We start from the raw sequence: 27,464 nt of genomic DNA on the forward strand, positions 1-27,464 counted from the left end.
AGCTACTAGAACAGTCTCAAGCTCAACATTAAGTTGTAAGTCAGCAGTTAGAATCGAAGGGCATACTGGAAAATCGGTTTGATGTAAAATCGAGTGTAAAACAAGGATGCACGTTATCTCCATTCTAATTCATCATTTATTATTAGAATTGGAGATATCAAACTTAGCTCTTTGCGTTATGCAGATGATGTACTCCTAAACACATCCAGTGCAAGTCTCCAAGATTCTCAAACTAAATTGAATAACATCTATAACAAATTTTGGCATTTATTTATTTCGTGTGGGGTTCCCCCTTTCCTTCCCAAATCCCTTAGGATGGGTTGATGAGACCTACTAATGAAGGATTAAGTATATGTATTATTTTATGACTGTTGATCTGTGTGTGTTCATAGGACTGGTTTGTCTGTTCTGATTGATGAAAAACCCCAGTTTCCAGGTTGAAAAACTCTCTACCTCTGTATGAAACTGGCTACCTCACCAGTCAAAAGAGATCAAATAAAGGTTCCTCACATCATGGATGGGGAATCAAACTCAGGTCTTTCTGACCAAAGGGCTTTGTTTATACCAACTGAGCTATGGAGGCCCTAACAAATTTGCCATTAAAATCAGCAATAAAAAAAACCAAAATTCTGAAAATAGGCAGGAACATGACTTCAGCTGGATTCTGAATGGAGTGCCTATAGAACAAGTAAAATATTTCAGCTATTTAGGCACAGTGAAGATGGCAAGTTAAATCTAGATATAAGACAACAGAATAAAGAAAGCTGGTATGGTGGAGGGACAGTTAAATAAACTTGCTCTGAGAGAGGGGGGGATATAGAAGTTAGTACTTTTTAAATTTGAGAATCTTTCCTATCTCCCATAAATGGGATAACCATATCCATAATTATCAGGATTGTTTAGTTCAAACTAAACTCTTTCTTGACAGAGCCACATTTAGCAACCTCCCAGAACAAGACTGCATGGTCACTTTCTCCTGATCATCTGTCTTGGAGACCTTGGTGATGGATACATCATGTTGGAGTTTTAATGGAGTATTAACAGCATTAAGTCCTATCTAGGTGGGACACCTAGATAGGACTTTAGAGTCAGATTCACATCTCCTGCAAATGCCCATAGAGGGCACCCCACCTAGATAGAACTTCAGGGTCAAATCCACTTACTTCATTTATTATTATTATTGTTGTGTATGTGTGTTACAAATATTAATTTGTACTCCCCGAGGATGTCACAGTGGCTGAAAAAATATTGCAAGAATTAAAATAGTTTTTAATCTTTTCTTAGTGCTGCTGTTAATACTCCATTTAACTTCCAACATGATGTTCTCCCAATACTTAAGCCATAACACATGGTAATGATAGCATCTTTTTATGCTATTCTCAAACCTCTGTTTCTATCGAATACTGTTATCATCATTAAATTCCTGACATGTATCCTCAAGGGTGTACAGGATATGATAATACGACATGAAAAACATATATCATTACTAACTTCCTATCAACAATTTTCCTTCAAATCAATCTGTTATCTGTCAAGACTCAAACATTATCTGACCTTGTATTTCTGTCTTCTAAGGCACAGAAATATAAGATCAGATTTCTTTTTATTGTATCATTCCAACCATATTTTGGTTCTTCCTTTGGGTCTTTTTCCTGCCAATCTGGCAGAGAACACTTGTTTTGCTAATCTTTCTTCTCCCTCAAATACTATTTCAGATGATTATCGATTAGTAACTGTAGATATTCCATTTCCATCTTGCTACGTGCTCTTCTCCTTCCAATCTACATCCCCATAATTGAAGTCATTCATGATAATTGCTTGGGCTGAACTCATTTTGCTAATCTGTCAATGAATGGCAACCATATTTTCCTCTAGACTCTCCAGGTCTATTGCAGCAACCAGCAATATATTTTGTCCTTTGGCCTTCTATTTCATGCCAGATAGCTTCAAATGAACCATCTCTCTCTCAGACCAAAAAATCTTCCTTAACTTCTATATTTGTTGGTTGAAGTTCTTCAGCTATCATTAATAATTCCCCTTCTTCTAACCTACTCTTTCTGTCTTCTCTGAAAATACAATGTCCCTTACAGTGTGTCCCTATAACATCATTCACTGTCAACCAGTTCTCATTTATACTGATAATTTTTGGCAAAGTTAGACTTGCCAATGCCATATGGTCCCCTTAATTTCTGATACTTCATTCGTGTACATCACCCACCACCACTCCAACCCTGCAGTTGCATAATGCCATTACCAATCCATTCAAATTTGAGACCTTGAAAGCTGCACTCAGTTGTTCATGGTCATTTCTGCAGTCACACTCAGTTGTCTTAGGGTTAGCTATTTTACTTCAGATACTATTCTGACTGAATGCATTAATAGTTCTCGACCTCAGCCATAGATGGCAACACTATGGGCACGATTTTTTCCCTAAGTTGGTACATCTGTCGTGAGCATCCATGTGAAATTGCAAGTCATTCTATCAAGTAGTTTGTTTTGTACAGCTGTCTGAAGCAAAAGCATTGTCTGTATCCCTTGAAATGGATAAAATTGAGTATCGTGTAGTTATAAAATTCTTTGTAAAAGAAGGTTTAACGGCGAAAGAAATTCATTCTAAGTTGATAAAAGTTTATGGGAACTCTTCTCCTTTGATTTTCAACAATCAAGAAATGGCTGCCGAGTTTAATACCAGCCTTGAAGTTGATCCACGTGAGTGACATCCAACAAGTGTGACAACACCAGAAATCATTGATCAAGTGCACGATATGGTATTGGATGACTGGCAAATCAATAAAATTGCTGAGACTATAGGCATTTCAAAAGAATGTGTAATATATATTTTGCTTGAAGAATTACAAATGAAAAAGCTTTGCACAAGATGGGTGCCATGCTTGCTCACAGCAGATCAAAAACAAGCTCACATGAAAATCTCTGAACAGTGCTTGGAGCATTTTAACAAAAATAAAACTGATTTTGTGCATCAATTTATTACTCTGGATGAGACTTGGATTCACCCTTACCCACCAGAATCCAAACAGCAGTCAAAACAGTGGGCAGAAACTGGTTGTTCAGTGCCAAAGAAGACCCATTTATCATCCCAAAACACCGATGTGTTTTGGGATGCTAAAGGCATTTTGCTTATTAATTATCTTGAAAAGGGTAAAACAATAAACGGGGAATATTCTTCCGATATTCTAACCAGACTAGATGGAAAAATTCATGAGAAAAGACCAGTTTGAAGAAGAAAAAAATCATCTTTCATCAGGACAATGCACCTGCCTGCAAAGATGTTTTGGCAATGGAAAAATTAAGGGATCTGCACTATGAATTGTTGGAACATCCACCGTATTCACAGATTTGGCTCCCTCTGACTTCTATATCTATCCTAAACTAAAACTCTTCCTTGCTGGTCAGTGCTTTTCTTCAAATCAAGAGGTGACTGCAGCTGTAGAGGGGTATTTTACAGATCTTACAGCGCCATTATCCCATCCCACTAAAAGGATGGGATAATGGCGCTGCTGGAGCATCGCTAGAATAAATGTAGTAGTCTTGAGGGAGATTATATTAAAAAAAAAAATAATTTTGAAATTATAAATTCGATTTTTCATTGTTAGGCTGAGAACTTTTCAGACCACCTTTGTACATCAAGCATGTAACTAATTGTAAGATTGCCTTCTCTCCTGGATTTTGCTGTTTCTTCTTAGCTGTATTTAAGTATATGTATATTCCTGAGGATGATCCTGATATGAGAGTCAAAACATTAAGAAAATTAAATCTTGTTTCTGTAATATAGTAGTTTATTCCATAAGTTTTAACATGGAGGGATACACTCATTTGGACAAAACTTTAAAGATAAGGGTGATTGGGAATTGACACTGGTAACCCCCCTTCCCCCCACGCACAGAATGAAATCAGAGCTTACCAACAGTGTATCCCAATCGATGAACATGGGTAAATGTGGCCATCTTAGTGACTTTGATTGTTGACTATAATTGGCTTAACTCAGATGAGGTAAGCCAATTATAGTCAACAATTCTATCACCCAGGTGGTAAAGAACCCTTTGAGTTCTCAAAGGCAACCTTATCAAGGGTCTTCTGCAAGTATACCATCAATGGATGTACCAGCAAACAAGTGGTGGCTGACCACATGCCATTTATGGCCAGGATCAATGTGGACTGTATAGATCAACCATAGGCAATGGTGGCATAAATCACATTCAGTTTCAATGTCTGAGGTACAAGCAGCATTAGTGTACGAATGGTATGGTGTACCCTACATTCCATGGGAGCCTACACCCTAATCGTGACAGCTCATCATCATTGGGCATTCCCCCTCACCTGGTGTCAAGTTATAAATGTCGTGTGGTCTTATGAATCCCGTTATCAGTTGTACTGAGTTGACAAAAGGGAGCAAGTGTGGCATTGGCAGCATGAAGCCACGACATATCGTGCCAGGTCGGCTCTGTGACAGTTTGGGGAGCCTTCCCATGTGACACCCTTAGTGTCTGGATAGGTCCTTAAATGCTGCATGCTACCAGAATGTGTTGACTGACACCTACACACTTTCGTGGCATTGCACATCCTGCAGCCGATGGTCTGTTTCAGCAGGATAATGCACCATCCTACCAGGTGTGGCTCAATGAATACTCATCTGAGTTTGGGACCATCCAGTGGCCCCCAAGGCTCTTGGATTTAAATTTAATTAAATCTGTCTGGGATACCGTAGAGCAAGACATCAGATCCATGTATCCAGGAAGCTGAAAGGCACAGCTTCCTGGATATGGATAATGTTATAACATGCATAAATGTTATAAATGTTATGGACAATGTTGCAACAGGCACACCTGGAATTACTGGCACCAACCCTCTGGCATCTGGTGGAGTCAATGCCTCAGAGTACATGCTGTTATTCGTGCTAGAGGAGGAGGAGGAGGACCGGCATGTTCTTAGGTAGGTAGGTATCTCTAATGTTTTGTCCATTGAGTATACTTTTGTATACTATTAACACTTAAGGAAAGTGAACAAATGCCAGATATTTATATAATCCTTCTAGCCTTCTGAAAATCCTGCAGGTTTAAAAAATGAATAAAATTTACAAAATTGTGTTCTTATGCAGGAGAATATTCCATATATCACACCTTTAGTATTGATACAAGTATCAGATTGTACAATTCACTTATATCACACCTCCCCTTCTCCTCTTGCAGATTGACTATACAGATTCGCCCTTGATGCGACCTGGTCAGCCATCAGCATGTCCAACGATGAATCTGGAGAAAATGTTAGCCTTAGATCAAGAAGTCATAGGCAGCAGGCTTCCCATGCCTTCTGATCTGACGGGCGACCATCCTGGCCTCCAGGCAGGGGGTAGCCCATATTTGGTAAGTAGTAAATTTTATTTGCTTTGAAAACTCTATAGCACATAAATCAGGCTATCAAACTACTGTTTCAAGAGCAAACGAACTTAAAAAGTTTTTTGGCTTCATTTTCAAGGTAATCTTAATATATATACACTTAATACCTATATTAGTGGATGGGCTCTCAAAGGAATGGACATAGTCAAATATTTTAGATATATTGTAGCATGAATTGTTTATATACTCTCATATGTGGTCTTTGGAATGTGGAGTACAAGGACAGATTGAAAGAATGAATGTAAGTTGCAGAGCCTTGTGCATAGGAGGAGGAGGGGGGGGGGCAGGGATATGATTGAGACATATAAGCTAGTCAGGGGTTATTATCAGGTTGATATGGAGATTTTTCATAAAAGGAGGGGGAAGAACAAGAGACCATTGCTGGAAACTGTATAAGGAAGGTGTGAGCAGAGGAGTGAGGTGTAGGTTCTTTGCATGGAGAGTGGTTAGTGAGTGGACTGCATTGCCTAAGTGTGTTGTGAATGTAGACACACATTGAATCAGTTTAAAGCACGGTTGGATGCTTGTTGTATGCAGTAGTGTGTATATCTTCCCTGATGAGTATCTGACTCCATGGAGATCAGATGATAATAATGTTTATTATTAATAAACATTATTATTATCGTGACAGCGTTGTAATGATTACAGTACATCAGGGATTGCCTACCACTGTTCTCATAGAATGTTGATGGTGAAAACAAGTCTACTTAAAGAGAATTTTGGAAGGCTCTCCAAAGTGAGAAATGCAGTTAATAGCATTGCATGTCTCTGAAATAGCAGCTTTGAATTTTCAGCTGATTTTCCAGAAATAACTGACTCACAATACCCTTTGCCGATAGGATTATCCTCCCCCCTCCCATCAGAGTAAAAATCAGGTCTCAAAAGGAGGCGTGTTACTTGACCATGACAAGCCACTGAGCCTATCACTCAAGGGAAAATGGGAAATAATGAAGAGAAGATTTATTCAGTTGGACAACTAGTTAGGCTTGGAAATAGAGCTTTCTGTAAACTGTTAGTGGCTAACATTGAAGACAAACTGAAGATGATTCAAATTCCTTGCCTCTGAGGAGTTGTGAACTTCATCACTTAAAAAATTTCTTCAGGCCAGGAGAAGCAGTGAAGGTTTTCTTTTTTTTTTTAAGTGAGGACCTTGCTCACTCACTCTTGTGTGTGAAGAAGAAGAAGATATCAAAAAATAACTTCATTTCTTCATATTACTTTTCAGGAATGGATATTCTGAGAAAACAATTAATAAATTACTTTTCAATCCACTTCCTCACCATAATACAGATATATGTGAAAGAGCCCACATTTCTGTACCATATGTCAGCTCTGTTTCACCAAAATTGGCAAAAGTTCTTAAGAAATACAACATCTGGACTTCATTCACTCCTCTTCCAAAACTCCGTTCCTTTCTGAGCCAACCCAAACAAAGACATGACGATCTTAAATATCCTGGTGTTTACGCCTATAAGGAAGTCCTGAATGGTGAAAAGAAGACAAGGATTTGATGAACTCTAGATTCCTTTTGCAAGAAATCTAAGACCCTTTAGGCATCCATAGTTCTCATAGTGGGTTATTCATACTTCACGGTTTAGTTACTCAGACCACAATGCCATTTATTTTAAATTAATTATTGCTAAATAACCTTTATTGGCCAGCATTATTTCAAAGCCGAATGTAGAAACTATGAAAGTTTCATACGAAATTTGAGTAGAGAGCTTACGGGAATACACTTGCTGGCATTTATGAGTTGCCCTAGCACGGACATTAACAAAATATTGTTAATGTCCAAGCATTAACGATATTTTGAGTGCTAGCCCATAAAAATGTCCGTAAATAAAAAAACGGTTGTCATATTCTTCAATATGACAGTCATTAGTAGGTATCTTAAAAATATTACCTAATTACTAAATATATTTTGAATATTTAAAAAAATATGAAATGTGTTCTGTTTTATGTTTAAAATATTGATTTCTTAATTTTGGGTTCAAAAAAGTAGGGTTCGTCTTATACATGGAAAAATATGGTAATTTGCTCTAAGAACACAGTAAACATTTTTTTCTTTCACAAGTAAATTTATAATGTTAGCCCACCATATTTAAAACTGCCTGGACATCATTGTTATTAAGATTTAAAAAAAAAAAAAAAAAAAAAGAGCAATTCTTAATTACAAGTACTGTAGCTAGCCATGACAGCTCTAATTACAAGGATCATTCAAAGTAGAATGGTGCAGGGGAAGTGTACTGGACACTGTAACTCGGAGTTTGGTCAAGAGTTCCATACTCTGCTAAGATTTTTACTTTCCAGGTGGAAATGTGCTTGAATGAGGCAGTATCTGAATGTATCCCTAGTGTTCGAAGAATAAATAGGTTGGGAGTGAAATGGTTGTGCAGCCTTATTAAGCTAGAGATCCACAAGAAGAAGTTGATGCGGAAAGAATATCATGAGAATAAGAGTGAAAGGAGTTACGAAATAAAGCTCAGGCCAGAAAAGTAACGTGTATTGTGAGAAAAGCTAAAATGGAGTATGAAAAGAAATTGGCCATGCAAGCTAAAGGCAATCCAGAAGAATTTTATCGTTATGTCTCAAGCAAAAGAAAGAATGAATATGGAAGAATAACTTTATTGAATGCAGATAGTACACGAGTGTCGGAAGCTAAGGAGATTGTTCAGTTAATGAGTGCTCACTTTGCTAAGATATATCAACCAGGTGTATGTAGCATGGTGCTACTGCTACGTTAGATGAAGAGTTACGGGTTCATGAAAATGAGGTTGAAGAGCTCTTGCATAACCTGGATAAGCATTTATCAATAGGGACAGATGGAATATCTGCCTGTTTGTTAAAGGAATGTTCAGCTGAATTGACTAGGCCTTTTACACATTTGGCTGTTGTGTAAACTGGAGAATATGGGACTAAAACATAATCTATTGACTTGGATCAGGGGATGGTTGACAGACAGATATGAAAAAGTGGTATACAGTGGGTGTAAATCTGCCAGATTTAAGGTAACCAGTGGTGTACCTCAGGGTTCAGTCCTTGGGCCATTATTGTTCGATCTATACATTAATGACATCAAGCTGGGTCTATCATCAGAGTTGCAATTGTTTGCTGATGATGTGAAGATAGGCAGGACAGTCAGGGATGCTACTGATATTCAGAAATTACAAAATGATTTGAATAGACCGGAAATCTGGGCTAATGAAAATGGCTGTCAGTTTAATGTTAGTAAGTGTAAAGTTATGCACTTTGTCGTGATTAGAGTTCCAGCGGCATATTATATTAGCAGGGTTATGCTACAAGAAACTGAAGAGGCAAGGGATCTTGGTGTATTGATGGATAAGAATTTAAAATTCAAAGGTCACATAACAAAAGTTGCAAATACTCAGAGGATAATTGATATGTTGAAGCGAACCTTGACATGTAACGATAAAGAAGTAATTTTGCCTCTTTATAAGGCTTTGATAAGACCACAGCTGGATTAATGTGCACAGATTTGGTCTCCCAGGTTCCAAAGGGATAAAAGAAGAGTTACAAAGTATATATCCGGATTATGGGATTTAGATTATGAGGACAGATTGCGAGTATGTGGATTACAGACTGGTTAACAGGAGAAAGAGGGGTGATATGATAGAGGCCTATAAACTTTTGAATGGGTGTTATAGCATTTCAACTGATGAAGTTTTTTGTTATATGGAAGGCAGGGAGAGAACACGGGGGCATCCATGGAAGTTAAGGAGGTTGTTCTCAGTCAAGAAAGGGTTAAGAGCTTCTCAGAGAACAGTGAGTGAGTGGAATAATTTGCCCTTACGGGTAGTGAGTGCATCCAGTGTGAATGAATTCAAGAGTAGGTATGATAGCTGGGTTGGGTAATTTACAGCCTCCCTTGATGAGTCCTTGACTCCCTGGAGGTCTTCATCATCATCATCATCAAATTCCTGCTATGTACCCTCAAGGGGTGTACAGGATATGACAGTACTACATGAAAAAATTACATCATTACTAACTTCCTATCTACAATTTTCCTCCAAATCAGTCTGTTACTTGTCAAGACTCCAACATTATCAGATCTTATATTTCTATCGTCTAAGGCACTTTGTACCGTATCAATCCACCTATATCTTGGTCTTCCTCTGGGTCGTTTTCCTGCCAACCTGGCAGAGAACACTTGTTTTGCTAATCTTTCCTCTCCCATTCTATTTAAGTGACCATACCATCTGAGATTAGCTCTGCTAACGCATTCCTGGATGCTGACAATGTCAAGTTCTTTCCTAATATCCTCATTTTTAATATGATATTGCCATTGATGCCATCTGTTCACGCCTCTAATCTTTCTCAGGACTCTCATATCTGCGGTCTCTAGTCTTTGGTCAAGTGTTTTACTTCTGACCCAGCTCTCAGATCCATAAGTTAAAATTGGTTTGAACACAGTCTTGTATACAGCTAATTTAGTGTTCCGACTAATTTCTTTCTTATTCCATATGAATTTATTCAATTGACTTCCCACGATACCAGCTTTGCTGATTCTGTTGTCTATTTCTATATTTAGTTTACCATCTTCAGTAAAAATTGTGCCTAAGTAGCTGAAATGTTTTACTTGTTCCACAGGTTCTCCACAACACAGTTGACATTTTCAATGATTCTGCCTATTTTCATTGTCTTTGTCTTTTTATTGCTGACCTTCATACCATATGTATTACAACAGCTATTCAATTTAGTCAGAGAATCTTGCAGACTTGTAGTGGATTTATTTAGAAGTATAACATCATCCGCATAAAGCAAAGAGCTGACATTAACATCTCCAATTTTGATATCAGGTTTAATACCACATTCCTTCATAATGTGATCCATATAGATAATGAATAACAGAGGGGATAATGTACATCCTTGTCTCACACCAGATTTAACATTAAACCATCTTCCTGTACTTCCTTCAATTCTAACTGCTGACTCACAACTCAAATAAAGACTAAGTATTGCTTGATATAATGCCCCATTTACACCATATAACTGCAGCGTATTGAATAGCTTCTCTCTTGGCACCTTGTCATATGCCTTTTCCAAATCGACAAAACTTAAATACAGATCTTTATTATATTCCCATGCTTTCTCGACTATTTGTCGTAAAGTGAAGATCTGATCCTGACAGCCTCTATTTGGCCTGAATCCAGCTTGTTCTTCACCAAGCTTTTCTTCCACAATTCTTCTCAACCGTTTCTCAAGTATACTTGCATAGATCTTGCCAGGAACACTCAGTAGGGAAATACCTCTGTAATTCTCACATTCAGTTTTATTTCCCTTTTTATATATGGGTACTATGAGAGCTCTACTCCAATCATCAGGAATTCGTCCCTCTGTCCAGGCTTTCTGAACTATGCAATGCAGCCACTGTAAGACTCTTATACCACCATACGTCAGCATTTCTGGTCGAATATCATCTACTCCTGCTGCCTTTCCACGTTTCATGCCGTTGATGGCTTTTTCTACTTCAAGTATGGATATGTATTCCTGACTGCATGCCTGGCCAGTGTTTTTTATCACTGTGCTGACATCACTGCTTGTTTCATTTAGCAGTTTTTCAAAGTAATTACTCCATACTTCAAGGATATCTTTTTCTCCTGTTTTCATTTCACCTTTATCATCTCTAATTCCTTTTACAGCACTCTTTCCTCCATTCCTAAGCTTCTTCAACAACCTCCAGAATATTTTGCCACCTTCTTGATATTTATTTTCTATATTCTTGCCAAAGTCCTCCCATGACTTTTGTTTAGCCAGTTTTACACACTGTTTAGCTTTCTTACATTTGTCTCTGTATTCTGTAAGAGTAAAAGCTGACTTATTTGCCAGGAACTTTTGATATGCTTTCTTCTTTTCCTTCACTGCCTCTTTAACTTCCTGTGTCCACCAGGGAGTTCTGATTTTTTTATCCTTGCACACAACCTCACCACATGCCTCTCTGGCAGAATCAATCAATGTTTCCTTCAGAGTTTGCCACTGAATCTCCAAGGTTTGATTCCTGTTCTCAAACTCTTTCATTTTCTTTTCAATAATATTTCTGTATTTTAGTCTACAGTTCACATCTGAGAGCTGCTCAACTTTTATTCGCTTTAAAACTTTCTTACATGTTATTCTTTTCAATATGAAATTCAATTTTATCCTGCTCAAGACTAAATAGTGATCACTTCCAATTTCAAATCCTCTGTACACTCTGGTGTCCTGCACCAGGGAGAAAACATCACTAACAATAATAACATAGTCAATGAGACTTTTCTTATTCCTAGCCTCTTCTCTCCATGTGAATTTGTGCACATTTTTATGTTGGAACATGGTGTTAGTAATAACCAGTCCATGTCCTGAGCAGAAATCCAACAGATATTTGCCATTATTATTAGCTTTGCTCTTTTCTCCAAATTTTCCCAAAATATTTTTGTATGTCTCACAATCATTTCCTACTCTACTATTTAGATCCCCAACAAGGACCAACTTTTCCTTTTTCATTGTGTCAGTTGCTTTTTCTAAAGCCTCAAAAAATTCCTCCACTTCTACCTTAGTAGAACCTTCTGTGGGACCATAGGCACAAATAAGTCTCATTGTCCAGTTCCCCATTCTCATATTTGCCCACATTACTCTACTTGAGACTGACTGCCATTCAAGAAGATTAGCCTCGTATTTTGTGTTGAATACTATGGCTACTCCTTCTTTTCCTTGATTGTCATTGCCTGAATATAACATTTTGTATTTATTGCTCAGAAAGATCTCACCAGTTTTGGTCTTTTTTGTTTCAGTCACCCCTATTATGTCGATCTGGTACTTATCTAATTCCTCAGCTAGCTCCATTTCTTTGCCATTCAGGCTTCTTACGTTGATAGTACCGATCTTTAACTCTGGTGATGTTGAGTTGGGGTTTGTTTTCAGATTTGTTCCAGTAGCTGACTTTTCGCTGTTCGCCCTGGTTCCCTGGCGAAAACAACGGGGGCCTTGTTTAACCGGGTGACGCCCCAGCCGGCATGAAATTTTGTCATGTTGTACCATCATTTTTTATTTTGGTTTAACCAATAAGAATACAATTTGGTCGGCTAAATCCCAAATTGCCAGCCCATCCTCGTTCGTTCAGTATCAAAGTAGATACCCAACAGGGTGCACCACGAGAAGGTGAGGATTGGACATTAGGTCAGAAGCCCTGGTCGGTTCTCCGCATTCCTTTAAAGGCTATGTGGAGGTCTCCTCTCAGTTATACAGCTTTGACCCTTAAGCACCCCCCTGGAGGTCTTAGATATAATAAAAATATTCCATTGACTGAAAGAGGAAGAGAGCTATAAATTAATTCGAGGCCCTTCTGATATTGCAGAACCTTAATGCGAACATAGCCATGGGATTGGATGGCATATGATGAATGTGCAAGAGAATTGGCACCTCCTCTGACCATGCTGTTTAATTTCATTCTCAGTTCTGGGAAGATGACAAGGGAGTGGGAAGACAACAGAATAGTTCTGAAAATAGAAGTGGCTCCAAGACTGAAGTTGCAAATTATAGGCCATTCAGTGTCTCAAGAGTGGTGGTTAAGGTACTGGAGAAGTTGATAAAAGACAGAATTCAGGATTTGGTAGAAGGAGATATGATACATCATAGGGAGGAACATGATTTTGTGAAGGATAGGCTTTGTTTTAGTAATTTGCTTACTTTTTATAATAAAAGACAATTGAGTTAGATAATGGAAATGGCTATTTGGTGATACTGCTGTACTTTGCGAAGGTATTCGACAAGATTCCACGTGGAACTTGCATAAATTGGAGCAAATGATGATGATATGAAGCTGGTGATTTGGATAAGAGGGTGATTGATGAACAGATATTAGAGTGGTGTATGGGGGAGTTGAGTCTAAGAGAAAGCAGGTGAAGCAGCATACTTAAAGTATGCTAGTCTTCTACTGTTTAATTTATACATAAGTGATATAGGAAATGGTTTAAGAGAAAATATTCAGTTGTTCGATGAGCAAAGCTAGGAAGAGCAATAGTCGGTGAATATGATGTAGAGATCCTACAGGATGACTTAAATGGCAGTGTGAGTAGAGGTAAGTGGCATTTAGTTTAGCATTTAGCATGGGAAAGGGTAAAGTTATGCACTTTAGGATCAAGAGATCACATGCTGTGTGCTATATTGATGGAACTGAACTGTAGAAAATTGATGAGGGTAGGAATTTGGTGGCTATTGTAGACTGAGAGTTAAAGTCTATGGGACATATTTAAAATGTGGCCAAAATGCACATCAGATTATGTTCTATTGAAGAAGATACTGATGAGCATTGATAAAGAGAATATTATTTTCCTTTATAAGGCTTTAAAGAGGAAGTGTTGAAGAAAATCCAGAGGTGAGTGACCAAGATTCTCACAGGTCATATGGAATACTCCTTATGAGAATAGATTGAAGGTCTTTGGGCGCTTCAAAAACTAGCCAGTAGGTGAATAATAGGGAACATGATGGAAGTATATAAGTTATTAAAGTAGTTTTATCGAATTGACACGGAAGACTTTTCTATATAAGAGGTGTAGAAAGGGTGTGAGGACAAGATTTTTTCCTTGGAGGGTAGCGAATGGGTTGCGAGAGGTGGATAAGTCATTGGGTGGGTTCAAGGAGAGGTAGTTATTGTCTGAACTTTCTCCTCTGCTTATTGAAGGCCTGAAGTGACTTGAAAAAGTTTTAACAAAAAAAGAAGTCCTCAGCATCCTTATGTACTAATTTATAATCCTGTATCAATCTTTCATGGGTGGGAGTCACAAAAAATTAACAACAGTAAAACAGAAAGCAGAGCACTTTAAAAATAGAAAACACTCTTAAAAAAAATAAAGCATTTCCCCCACTGCAGATTGCTTCATTTAACTGATTATCCCTAAATTAGGAATGATGTTGTTTATTGCATTATTTTTGCTTTTATGAGAATTTCACCCAAAGTATGAGAGAGAGAGAAGATTTTTGTGTATTAGCAGAGGGTGTCATTTGCAGGCACTCTAGGACACTTATTTTTCAATCAGTTTAGCTGAAATTTGGAATATGGCAATTATAACATTGCTCCAGATTTTCTGAAAATTCAGCCCATCCACTGTAGGCACCTCTACATGTCACATCATTAACCTAATCTTGACCAAATTTGGAATGTAGTTATTCCTTGTACTGTTGAAGGTCCCTCTCCGACAGTTTCTCTGTGGAAACTGTCCAGGACCTTACGCAGCATAAGAAGGGGATAAGAAATAAGTAAAATAACATGGATACCACTACAGGTTATATTATTTAACCAAATTGTGACATTTTATTTCTTGAATCGAGGTATGTGAGGTAGGTAAACTTACATCATAGAAATAACTGCAGAAGTAGGAGGTTTGGCTTCAGTTTAACAGCTGTTGCTAGACTGATGTTACTGCTTCACTTGTTTAAAATCTAAATTTTCTTTTTCTGTCTTTCATATCCCTTTTCATGTTGGGCTCAGTGGCCTATCATAGCAAGTAACTTGACTTCTTTAAAGCCTGTTTATTGTTTATCATAAACAATTCTCTCTGCTGTGTCTCTAAATGGCATGCATTCTCTGACCAGTTTACCTGTTATGTGTAATGGAAAACATTTCCCAGGAGAAAAAATTCTGACACCTCTGTATGAGACCAACTAACTCACCTTTAGCTGAAGAACTTCAAAAAGTTTCTTTGCATCTTAAGGTTGGATTTAAACCAAAGTCTTTCCATCCAGAGGGTATCATTAATACTGAGCTATGGTGGCTCCTTCATTATTCAAGTAATAATAATACCATTCATTATGGTATTAAAAATGTCATTGAAGTGACCACTTCTGAATTGCAGCTGACTTCCTACTTTGTATACCCAAACTATTTGGCTTGTAAGGTGTTTTTTGGTTTAGAAAGAACATAAGACAAATTTCTCCAGTACATGCAAGCCATCTGTTCTTGGCTGTCTGTAATCGACTTCTCTTTGTTTATTAAGAAATGGCTAATTGTTCTTTTATTGCAAATAAATATGTGATCTAAATTTCCAACCAAGGCATATACATTTTCTAGGAAAATATATATGCCTTGGTTGGAGAACCATGGGTTTGAATCCTGTTTGTAGGAAATATTTCTCATTGAGACAGCATAATTAACCAGTTTCAGACAGAGCTTAGAGAGCTTGTATATTTGAAACACTGCTCCAGAATTCTTGGATCTGGCTGCAAAAAATTCATGTGGAGATAGTTGTATGATTTGCAGCCACCTGGTATTGTCTTTTGATATTGGGGGGGGAGTAGATAAGAAGTAGTGTTGTTGATTAGGAAGGAGGAGAGAAGACTGTCAGTTCAAGAATGGGAAATGTTTAGAATATTAAGTAACCTTGATGTAAATAGAGCTGTGAGACTAGATGGGGTATCACTACATATATTACAGGAATGTGCAAAAGTGCTGGCAGTACCCTTTACTTGATTGTTCAATAGAAGTCTGGCAACAGGAACAGTCCTCCCAAAAGAATGGAAAGAAGGAAAAATAGTGCTGCTGCATAAGGGAGAATCCAAGTCTGTAGTGTCAAACTATAGGCCAGTGTGTACCTCAAGTGTAGTGGTGGTGAAGATGTTAGACAGGCTGGTTAGATATATACAAATCTGGATTGATAAGAATGGAAATCATTCAAGAGAACAGCATGAGTTTGTTGAAGTGGGGTCATGCTTTGGTAACTTGGTTACATTTTATAATAGGATTACTAGTGTATTGTACCTGAAGAGGAAGCAGGGGAAATGCTTATACAGTAATTTTCCTAGATTTTGCTAAAGAATTTGATTGGATACTGCATAATGAACTACTGTCGAAATTGAGCAGGATGGTGATAGTCATTTTGTAGCATTTGGTTACAGAGATGGTTGAATAATAAGAGCCAGAGTTGTGTATGGAGGTGAGGAGTGGGTGCCACAAGGTTCTGTTCTGGGATCACCGTTGTTTAACTTATATATCAGTGATATAGTCAAGCTTGAATGGAGATATTCAGTTGTTTAGCAATGTGCTAAACAACTTTCATGCTTTGTGCTGAAGAATGGGGATGTCACTTCCATGTTGCTGAGTGTAAATTATGCACTTTAGCTAGAGAAGATGGATGAGGTTACCACATTGGAGGAACTTTGCTTCAGTTAGTGGAGAAAGCAAGGGGTCACTTTATGAAAGTTGGAAAGGTTACCCAAAAAAAATGTTGCTACAGTGTGAAGAACATGTATAGATAAGGAGATGATAGTTCAGCTCTGTAAGGTTCTAATTAGACCTGTCATCACCCGGCTATATTGGTGATAAGGAAACATTGGAGAGAGAAATTTCAGAGACGAATAACTAGGCTATCTCAGGACTCTTGAATATTGAGTATGAGGAGAGATTGAGTGAATGTGTTCTTCCGAGCTTGGCTGATAGGAGGGGGTGATATGAATGAGACATAAGTTGGCGAGAGGAGCTTATAAAATAGATACAGGGGGGAATTATTGCATAGGATAATTGGTGATGCAAGAATTGGGAGGTCATCCCTGGAAACTGTACGAACGAAGATCATATGAGGTGAAAAGGAGAATTTTTGCTTGGCAGGTGGTGAATGAGTGCAATACATTGCCAGAGTGGGCAGGGCCGTTTCTACATTTTGTGGGGTCCTGTGTGAAATAGAAAAGCAGGGGCCCTGAAAGTTAGTAACTTTTATGGAAATTTTAAATAGATATCTTGTTAATTAATTAATTAAATCAATATGAAACATATTTATGCACATAAATAAACAAGTATGCTCTTTAGCATCAATTTAAGCAAAGGGAAAAAATTTGTTAAAAAATAAATGTGTTTGTATGTAAATGATATATTATTTTCTTATGTAAGTACACATTATCATATAAATATGCCAGAACAATGATTGATTTAATAATATAAATAATAATATAAAATATGAAAAAAATATTCCTTTTTACTATAAAGAATGAAATATATGTATAACAACTTATAAGATTTAAAAGAAATCTTAATATATTAAATTTTATTTAACCTAATGCACTTATCAATAAAATCATTTATAGCACTATCAAAATTCAAATTTTTTTGCAATTTCATGCTCTATAGATATTATTGCCAGGGACGACAAACATTTTTGAGACATAGAAGATTGCAAATAGGTTTTTATTAATTTTAATTTGGAAAATGACCTTTCTGCTGATGCGACCGTAACTGGACTGGTCAATAATATTTAAAATGTCGTAGTAATATTTGGATAAATATCTGACAAATTATTTGCAATTATGAATTTTAAAATATTAACGGTGCATCTTCTGGAACAATATTTCTAAAAATAATTAATTTATTGTAAAATTCAGATTCATCAATATCTGTATTTAATTTTTGATGTAGCTGTTTGCAGCAAAATTTTAATTCATTTTCTGTCATTTTTCTTATTAATTTCATATTATAAAGAAATCAAAATGATTTTTGGTGAATTTCATACAATTCAAATATTTTTTTGACAGATTGTAGAGCAGTATCTAAAATTACACAAAAAGAAATTTATCCTAAAATTATCTTTGTTATCACCCATGTGTGATTCATCAGGCATTTCATAATCAAAAAATACTTTTCTTCGACGTACTTTACTTTCTTTAAATTTAATTTGTATTTCTAATAGTTTTGAGAGTTCTTTAGTAATCTCAAAACACCTATCAAATCCTGATATTCTCTGCTCTTCAAAGTACTGCACTAACTCTTTAATATGCTTAGTTGCTACGTCTATGGGAATTTTTGCATTTTGTAATACTTTACTTACTAAATTAACTTTTGACAAAAGCTCATACCAAATTACAAGCCTTAGTATAAACTCAAATGAATCTATTTGTTCATATTATTGAAACCACTTTTACTTCGATAGTATTATCCGATGCAGTTTTAAATAATTCTTTTAGTGCATTTAAAAATTCTGGAATTTGAAAACGTACAGCTCTAATTGATTCTATTGTACATTCCAATCTTGTATCACATAATGATTTTTGAGTTAATTGTTTACCAAATTTCTTCAATATGTCCCAGCGTGAAGTTGAGGCAGCAAATAATGTATATATTTTTTGTATAACATTAAAAAAAAATTATTGCTCTAATTGATGATTTTGCGACATCCCCTAAAATCAAATTTAAATTATGACAGGCACAAGGAGCATAAAATGCCTTTTCATTTTCATTTAAAATGTAAGCACGGACTCCTTATATACTCCTTTCATATTTGCTCCATTATCATACCCTTGCCCTCTACAATCTGGCAATTTAAGATTTAATTTATTCAAAAGTGATTTTATATTTTCATATATACCTTTACCAGTAGTGTCATTAGTTGTTAAAAACGTCAAAAAGTGTTCACGAATTTCAATATCCTTCAAATATATGTGAAAATCTAAAAATTACTGAAATTTGCTCCTGATGACTAACATCAGGAGTACAATCAAGAATTATTGAATAGTACTTTGCCTGTCGTATTATATTTACAATATTTTGTTGAATTTTGGTTCCCATATCAGTTAATTCATTTTGCACAATGGGTGATAGATACGAATTTGGTTTCTTACCTATAATTTTTTTTCCCCGAACATCACATTAAATGATCTTTTAAAAGTGGATCAAATTCTGCAATTAATTCTATGATTCCAAAAAAAATTACCATTATGGGCTATGTGCAAAGTATCAAAATTACCTCTAAAAGCTAAATTATGTTCGGATAAATAAAGGATTGCTGCTACTATTTGTCTTAACATATTTCTTAACCATTCTGCTTCAAATTTTATGACATTTTGATTTGTCTGATCAATTGTACTGTGATTTTTTAAATTACATTCCATTTATGTCCATGAATACATGCATTTCATGTGCACTGGATTTTGTTCGTGCGACTTTAATTTTTCACTTACATGTCACCAGTCAGAAAAGCCATTATTAGATAAAAAATTATCGTCAGAAGAAAATAATTTGCAACCAAAACAAAAAATAGAGTTTTGAAGAGATTGAATATGCAAGCCATCTTCTGTTTTGCCTCTCTCCATTTGCAATTATCTTAACATTATGGGCTGCGGAAAAACACCTCTTGTTGTCATCTTTTGGAAAATCATTTTCAGTTGAAGGAGACGGTGGACCATGTGTACAATTTGTGTTAGTGTTGTGTTGTTCAAAATTTTAGGCCATGTTGCTGGATCATCAATAGTAAATAGTTCACCTTCCTCTGGTGTCTCAGTTTTCGAATCTTCAATACTCAATGTTTGACCAAACGCATCATGTTCTCCTCTTCCTTTGAGTATTTCATTGCTCTCATTATTAATTAATGTTGAAGTCGAAGAACTGTTTGTAGTTATTTCAGAACTCCCATTATCAACTGATATAGCTGAACAAATATGAGTTCAACTTCATAAATTTAAAACAGTGAATTTCTTTGACATCCCTCAGCTGCTTCTTTTTCTTGTTTTCGCTTTCGTTTTTCATGCCCACTTGGGTATTTTCTTCCATAATAATCTCTCTCACAACTAGTCGTACTCTAGAATTAAATACAATAGATTTAATTATAAAATAAGTTAATAAATTAAAACAAAATTACTTACCTGATAAATAAAATATATCTAAAATAGATAATATTAGAAAATAAATAAATCTAATATAGATTGAAAACTGCTATTGAAGAAAAATTCTGATATTGGATAAACAAAAACCAGTTTACAAAATATATTTTTTAAGATGTTTTCCAAGTAATGTCGCATAAAAAAAATTGCCATGACAGTACGTGTATATACTTGTTCATAAAATCATAAACTAAAATCAAAAAAACTGCTTAATTATTAAAAACACCTGTTTTTAATACTTTTCCCTATTTAACATTATGTTGTACTACAGTGGTGGCGAACCTTTTTATGTGCGCTTGCCAAAAGTTTACAAATCAAGTTGCTGATGTGTCGGTGCGTGCCAAATATTTACAAATCAAGTTGCTGACATGCCGTGAAGTTTTTAATAGGGGAAAAATTAATAGAAAATTAATTGCAGAATTTTATTGAGACAAGTTTAAAAATTAACATAGAATTTCATAAAAAGAACTCATAATTTGGCATACGCATTGTTGTATACAAATCAATATGAACCTTTTATTAATTTATCAATATCAATTTATTAATGAGATTTTTGCTGTTGTACATTAGATGTCAAATGCTTTATATCAGGTTCATATTTTGTCACTGTTAGTAATACACACGCCGAATGAGATTCATCGGTCATTCTATTTCTTAAACTGTCTTTTATAAAATTCATTTTGGAAAAATAATGACTCACAAGCATATGTAGAGGAGAAAACTGATAATATAGCCATCGCTAGATTTTTTATTTTTTATATTTATTCTTACTGTATTAGAGTGCCCAGTCCCAACAAACTTGCTCGTAAATACCGTTCCCATTTTTTTAAAGTTCAAACATTAAACTAACATTTGATGTTGGATTTAATATCTACTTAATTTATATAATTTTGTATCGCTGATGACGCCTTTGGCTATTTATTTTAGTAAATAAGTATTAATAATTAATTATGGAATAATCATAAAGAGTATTAGTACATTTATGTATACGGTGTAGGTTGTTGAGAAATATAAAAGTATGCATTTAAATTGGTTATCAATCACAGGACTAATGCTACAATATTGTAGTTTCCTCAGGCCAACATCATTAAATTAACTTGTAAGTTTCATTGACATATCCCATTTTGATGACCAAAAATTTATAATATTCAGTATAAAATTGATTATTGTATTATTAAATTGATTTTCATGATGTTGGTTTGAAAAAAAAAAAAAACGTAGTCAGAAAAATATTTATGCATTGTAACTCACCATAGAAGTCAGCGGAGCAGGGGAAGCACCAGAAGGATGACGACTTGTCGGCGAACGCTTACTGTCGAATATAACTGGCACCCCTGATTTCACTTTACGAAAAAAGACATTACAACGTTTTGCATATATATCTCCCACATAAAAACAACACGCCTTTCCCAACAGCCATTATATACTGTAGATGCAAGAAAAAAAAAATAGTTTTATTGTATCCCTGAATAAGGTACAAAGGCTTTTGCAGTCTGTGTAATATATTTCTCAACAAATAGTGCAATTAGAGACAGCTGGAATAAAAATGTGCTAACTAATGAATCACATGTACCCCTCTCACAGAAACTAGGCTGTATAGATGCAAGCAAAACCATATATTGCACCAGAAACACAGTATCTAACTAAAACGTTTTTGTCTAATTTTTCAATTACATGAAATAAGTGTTTGTTTGATTGCATTTGAAATTCTCGATGTCATTATGACAGATCACAAAGGCTTACTTCAAATAAAATTCTACCATGAATTGAAACATGCCATATAATGCTTGCGTTTTACAAGTTTGTAAAATGCAAGTTTGCATTTTTTTTGTTCCCCTTCCAGCTCAAATGCAAACAAGGCAATAAAAATCAACCAAGGGTTGAAACTTTGTGTGAGTAGAGCCTACTGATAATGAGAAGTTCTGTCGGAACGATAAACGACACCCCATTGTGAATGTCTTAAAACTAAGAAATATATAGTGAATGTTGTTATGACAGATGCTATGGAATTCGGTTGAAGAGAATTAGCATTTCAACTCAAAAATTGTCGGTTCCATTTTGTCTTTGGGTCGTGTGATCTTTTGTTAATACCACACCAATAGAATTCATGTCTTCATAGCTGCTCTCTCCTGTAAAACAAAATTTAACTTGTACGTATTGTAATAACAATAAAAAAAAAATGGTTGATTAATTTATAAGCGTATAAAATGATACCATATGTAAATCGTTGACGTGCCAGCAAAATTCTCGGTCGTGCCATAGGTTGGCCACCCGTGTTGTACGATATTGTTATATATCTTAGAGTAGTTTCAAATACTAGCGCTACAATCTTATTTCGCTTACTATAACAACAATAGTTGGTTGTAAAATTATATACATATATTTTTCTATATAATAATTATAATATTAATTTATATAATAATTTTAAAAAAATTGATTTTCTTTTTTCAATTTTTTGCGCTTTGCGGAGGCCTTGTGCCACCGCACAGTTTGCACACCCATGAATACGGCCCTGAGAGTGGGTAGTGAGTACTCCAACATTGAAGGTGTTCAAGGCAAGGTATGACAGTTATTATGGTCTGTGAGGGTTCGACCTTCTACAATGGATCTTCAGACTCCAGAGGCTTAGAAGTAATACTGTGGCAGCAGAATTAAAAGGTCACTCTCACAATCTTTACTTTTTAGTTTCTTTCTGTAACTCTTTTTCACATATTCTCTCATTCCATACTTATCACTTTTCAAATCATTTGTACCTACAAAAACTATTAACTATTTCACTTGTCCTTTTTATGTTGTAATAGCCACTAACATCCTTCACCTCTGCACCTGGACAACACAATTTCAAGACGCTCTCATCAAGCACAACTCTTACTGTGGTATCACCATACAATTCTCTCTCTTGATTCTCTCCCTCTCTTTCATACTCTTGCTTGCTTGTTTCTTTCACCTCTCCTTTCTTTCTCTTCTTTCTGTACTGGGCTCATGTTTTGTGTTATGAAAGATTATGTGAACACTCACTTCATTTCATTATGGCTGCTTTGTCATTCTCCTCATCCTCCACCATTTCTTTAATGTTATCATTTGTATTTCATTTACTTTTGCCGACTCTCACATTTCTATTTACATTTTCTGCAGCTCTGTTTTCTGCTCTTTGTTGGTTAAATTCACACTTCTGCTATTTTACTTGTTACACAATCCATGTTTCTAGTGTTTCCTTCTTTGTTTTCAAACTTCTTCTCTTTTGTACGCATGCGCATGTGCACACACACATACCATCATGCATACAAATGAAGAATGACTGCTACAAAGGAATACGATCAATAATTATTTAAGAAAGTCTATGCTTTTTGCATTTAAGTGCAGTGAACAAACTGCTCCATTCATGATAATATATATACAGTCATCCCTCGACTTACGTCTGTTCGAGATGCATCCTTTCGAAGATACGTCCGTGATCCCATAAGGGAATAAGTAACATTTTCGGCTATACTTTTGAACAAGACACAAGGGAGCTTAAGGTAAAGCATGCACAGTGACAACAGCGCTTTCAGCAGCAACAACCTCCCTAGGCAGTTGTCATGTATCTTCAACAGTTCCTCTGTTGATTTTGTGTTTGGGAAATGGGTTATTTGGGTATTTATCATTAAATTAAATTAATTCACGATGTTTTGTGCAACATGCCCCTACACGAACAATCAAAAAACCTGGTGAAGAATCACAGAAAAAGAGGCGAGCAATTGATCTTGAAGCGAAGTTGCAAGTTATAAAGCAACATGAAGCTGGTAAGCCTGTCAGTGTGATTGCACATGACTTCGAATGGTCCCATTCTACAGTGATGACCATTTTTAAAAACAAAAGATAAAATCGTAGAGGCTGTGAAAGGATCTGCTCCCATTAAATCGATGATAGAGACGAAGCAACAACAAGGTCCTATCAGTGATATGGAAAAGCTACTTGCATGATGGACCTGAACCAAAAGCGCATAACATTTAGCACTGTGACCATAACCGCTAAGGCACCAAGCCTCTTCAACATGTTGAAGGAGAAAACAGAACCCAATTATGACTACGAATTCAACACTTCTTCCGGCTGGTTCATGAGATTCAAGCAGCGTTTTGTTCTGCATAATATGAAAATGTATGGGAATCTGCAAGTGTTGAGAAGGCTGCCAACGAGTTTATGGAAAATTCAATAAAATTATTATGGGGGAAAATTATTTGTCACAGCAAATATTTAATATGGATGAGATGATTTGGATGATTATTCTCCTGTTTTATAGTGGCAGTAACACACAGTACAGTTTTATAATAAGATTTAAAAATTAAAATGAGAGTATACTTATTACGGTTAAGTCCCTAACCGTTATAACTCTGTTGATTTAATGTATCGACTTACGTCCTGCCGGATGGAAGGGAACCCGGACTTAAGTCAAGGGATGACTGTACACACACACACACACACACATACGAGGGTAGTCTGAAAAGTTCTCGGCCTAACAATCAAAAAATGAATTTATGATTTCAAAATTATTTTTCAACATATTCACCCTTAAGACTAATACATTTATCCTAGGGATGCTCCAACGCCATTATCCCATCCCTGTAGTGGTTCTCAGTAAGATCTGCAAAATACCCCTCTACAGCTGCAATCACTTCTTGTTTCGAAGAAAAACACTGACCACTGAGGAGGAGTTTTAGTTTTGGGAAGAGGTAGAACTCAGAGGGAGCCAAATCTGGGGAATAGGGTGGATGTTCCAACAATTCATAATGCAGATCCCTTAATTTTCCCATTGCCAAAAACACCTTTGTGGGCAGGTGCATTGTCCTGATGAAAGATGATTTTTTCCTTCTGCAAACTGGTCTTTTCTCACAAATTTTTTTGTCTAGTCTGGTTAAAAGATCGGAATAATATTCTCTGGTTATTGTTTTACCCTTTTCAAGATAATTAATAAGCAAAATGCCTTTAGCATCCCAAAACACTGATGCCATGACTTTGTTTTCTTTGGCGCTGAACAGCTGGCTTCTGTCCACTGTTTTGACTGCTGTTTTGATTCTGGTGGGTAATGGTGAATCGAAGTCTCATCCATAGTAATAAATCAATGCACAAAACCAGTTTTATTCTTGTTAGAACACTCTAAGCACTGCTCAGAGATTTTCATGCGAGTGTGTTTTTGATCTACTGTGAGCAAGTCCAAACCCAAAATAAACAAACAGTGGATAACCCAAGAAATCATAACTACCATAGAAGAGAAAAGAGAGGCCAAGATACTTGTAAACCAACAAAACAATGAAGAGAATAGAGAAAAATACAGAGCACTAAAAAATAAAGTTGATAACTTATGCAAAAAAGCCAAAGAAAAATGCTTAGAAGAAAAAGCTAAGAAATGCCAAGAAGCATACCAACAAAACAACCTAAAAGTCTTCCATGATACTGTAAGAGAAATTACAAAGGAATTCTCAGCAAAAGCAGTAACAATGATATACAATAAGATGACAGAAACCGGCAATATTGAATATATAAGAAAAATCTGGTCAAACCATTTTAAGACTATCTTCCACAAAGGAAACAAAATTACAATGCCAACAATAGAAGAAAATAATGATCACGCAGAAATTTTACAAGAAGAAGTTAGATACGCAATAAAACAGATGAAAAACAATAAAGCACCAGGCATTGATACTATCTCTACTGAACTGTGCCTCCATATGACAGCATATCAATAGAATATTTAACAACCCTATTCAATAAAATACTACAAACAGGAGAGATCCCAGATGACTGGAGAACTGGAAAGATCATCCCAATATACAAGAATGGAGACGAAAGAGACTGCAGAAATATCAATTTACTCCCTCACACCTATAAAATATTCATAAGAATTATACAAAATAGATTTAAAAAAAAACACCTATGAAGAAATGATAGGCATAGAACAACCTGGTTTCCGAGGAAACTATTCAACAATAGACCAAATTTTCACATTGCACCAACTAGCAGAGCTCGGCTGGGAAGACCATAAAGAACTATATTGTTGTTTTATGGACTTTAAACAAGCTTACGATAACATCAACAGAGAAATCCTTCTTAAAATTCTACTAGAAAAAGCAATAGACAAATATATAATACAGTTTCTGATAAAATATTACTCTAAGACAAATGCAATAATTAAAAAGGACACACTCACAACAGAACCCATAGAGATCCAAAAAGGAGTAATGCAAGGATGCCCATTATCTCCATGCCTATTCAACATATATCTAGAAGTTGTAAAGAAAGCAATAGACAATGAGCCTGGAATCAATGTCAGTGGTTTAAACATAAATAATATCAAATATGCAGATGATCTCGTCCTTCTTGCAAAAACCCTAAATGAACTACAAAAGTTGATCAACAAGCTAAACAAAACCTGTAAAACATATGACATGACAATAAATATACAAAAGACAAAAGTGATGAAAATAGGGAAGAATGGAACTACCATCTCAGCCACCCTAAACGGAGAACAAATAGAACAAGTAGGCAACTTCATCTATCTTGGATCAAAACTAACAGAAACAATAGATGAACTCAAAACAATCAAACACAGAATAGTGATAGGATGGACCACCATGGGAAAATTACAGAAAATCTGGAAAACAAACAAGATATCTAAGCAAGCCAAAATCAAATTATATAAATCAATAATTATACCAACAGTCATCTATGGAGCAGAAGCGTGGACAGTTAAAAAAAGACAGGAGAAAAAGCTGCTGGCATTTGAAATGAAATGCTTAAGAAAAATAAATAGAACAAGTTAGATATAAAAGAAAACAAACATCACAGTCAGACAAGAACTATTGTATAAAAAGACTATAATAGAAAAAATTAGAAAATAACAACTGAGATGGTTTGGACACACTGTATGTATGGATGCAGACAGACTTTCTAACGTCCTAATCAATACTTTTCCAACTGAAAAAAGAAGACCTGGAAGACCAAGAATTACCTGGCTGAAATTAATAAAGAACATCTCAGGATGCAGAACTTATAAGGAACTTTTTCGAACAGCAAGGAATAGAGAAGACTGGAATATCCTGCTCAAGAGAAGACTCAACCCGTCTTAGACGGAGGAGAAGAAGAAGTGAGCAAGTGTGGCACTCATCTTGCGCAAAGCTTTTTCATATGCAATTCTTCATGCAAAATATATCCCACATGTTCTTTTGAAATGCCTATAGTCTCAGCAATTTCAAGCACTTTGACTCGCCAGTCATCCAATACCATATCGCGTACTTGATCAATGATTTCTGATGTTGTTACACTTTTTGTAATTCCTTCACGTGGATCATCTTCAAGGCTGGTACGACTATGTTTAAACTTGGCAACCTATTCTTAATTGTCGAAAACGAAGGAGAAGAGTTCCCATAAACTTTTATGAACTTC

The 27,464-nt window shown here is 35.8% G+C and overlaps 1 protein-coding gene across 1 annotated transcript in view; it reads left to right on the forward strand.

The window, feature by feature from the left end:
* Positions 1–27,464, forward strand: part of LOC150095887 (rap guanine nucleotide exchange factor 2-like) — a 455,329-nt gene that overhangs the window by 179,976 nt on the left and 247,889 nt on the right. The window contains exon 3 of the mRNA XM_090409556.1: positions 5,208–5,381. Coding sequence (XP_090265682.1) covers positions 5,208–5,381 — 174 coding nt within the window. The remainder of the gene's footprint in view (positions 1–5,207; positions 5,382–27,464) is intronic.

Source organism: Typopeltis vanoorti, chromosome 19 (assembly GCF_054136105.1).
Source record: "Typopeltis vanoorti isolate ZY-2024b chromosome 19, IOZ_Tvanoo_1.0, whole genome shotgun sequence".
Lineage (NCBI taxonomy): Eukaryota > Metazoa > Arthropoda > Arachnida > Uropygi > Thelyphonidae > Typopeltis > Typopeltis vanoorti.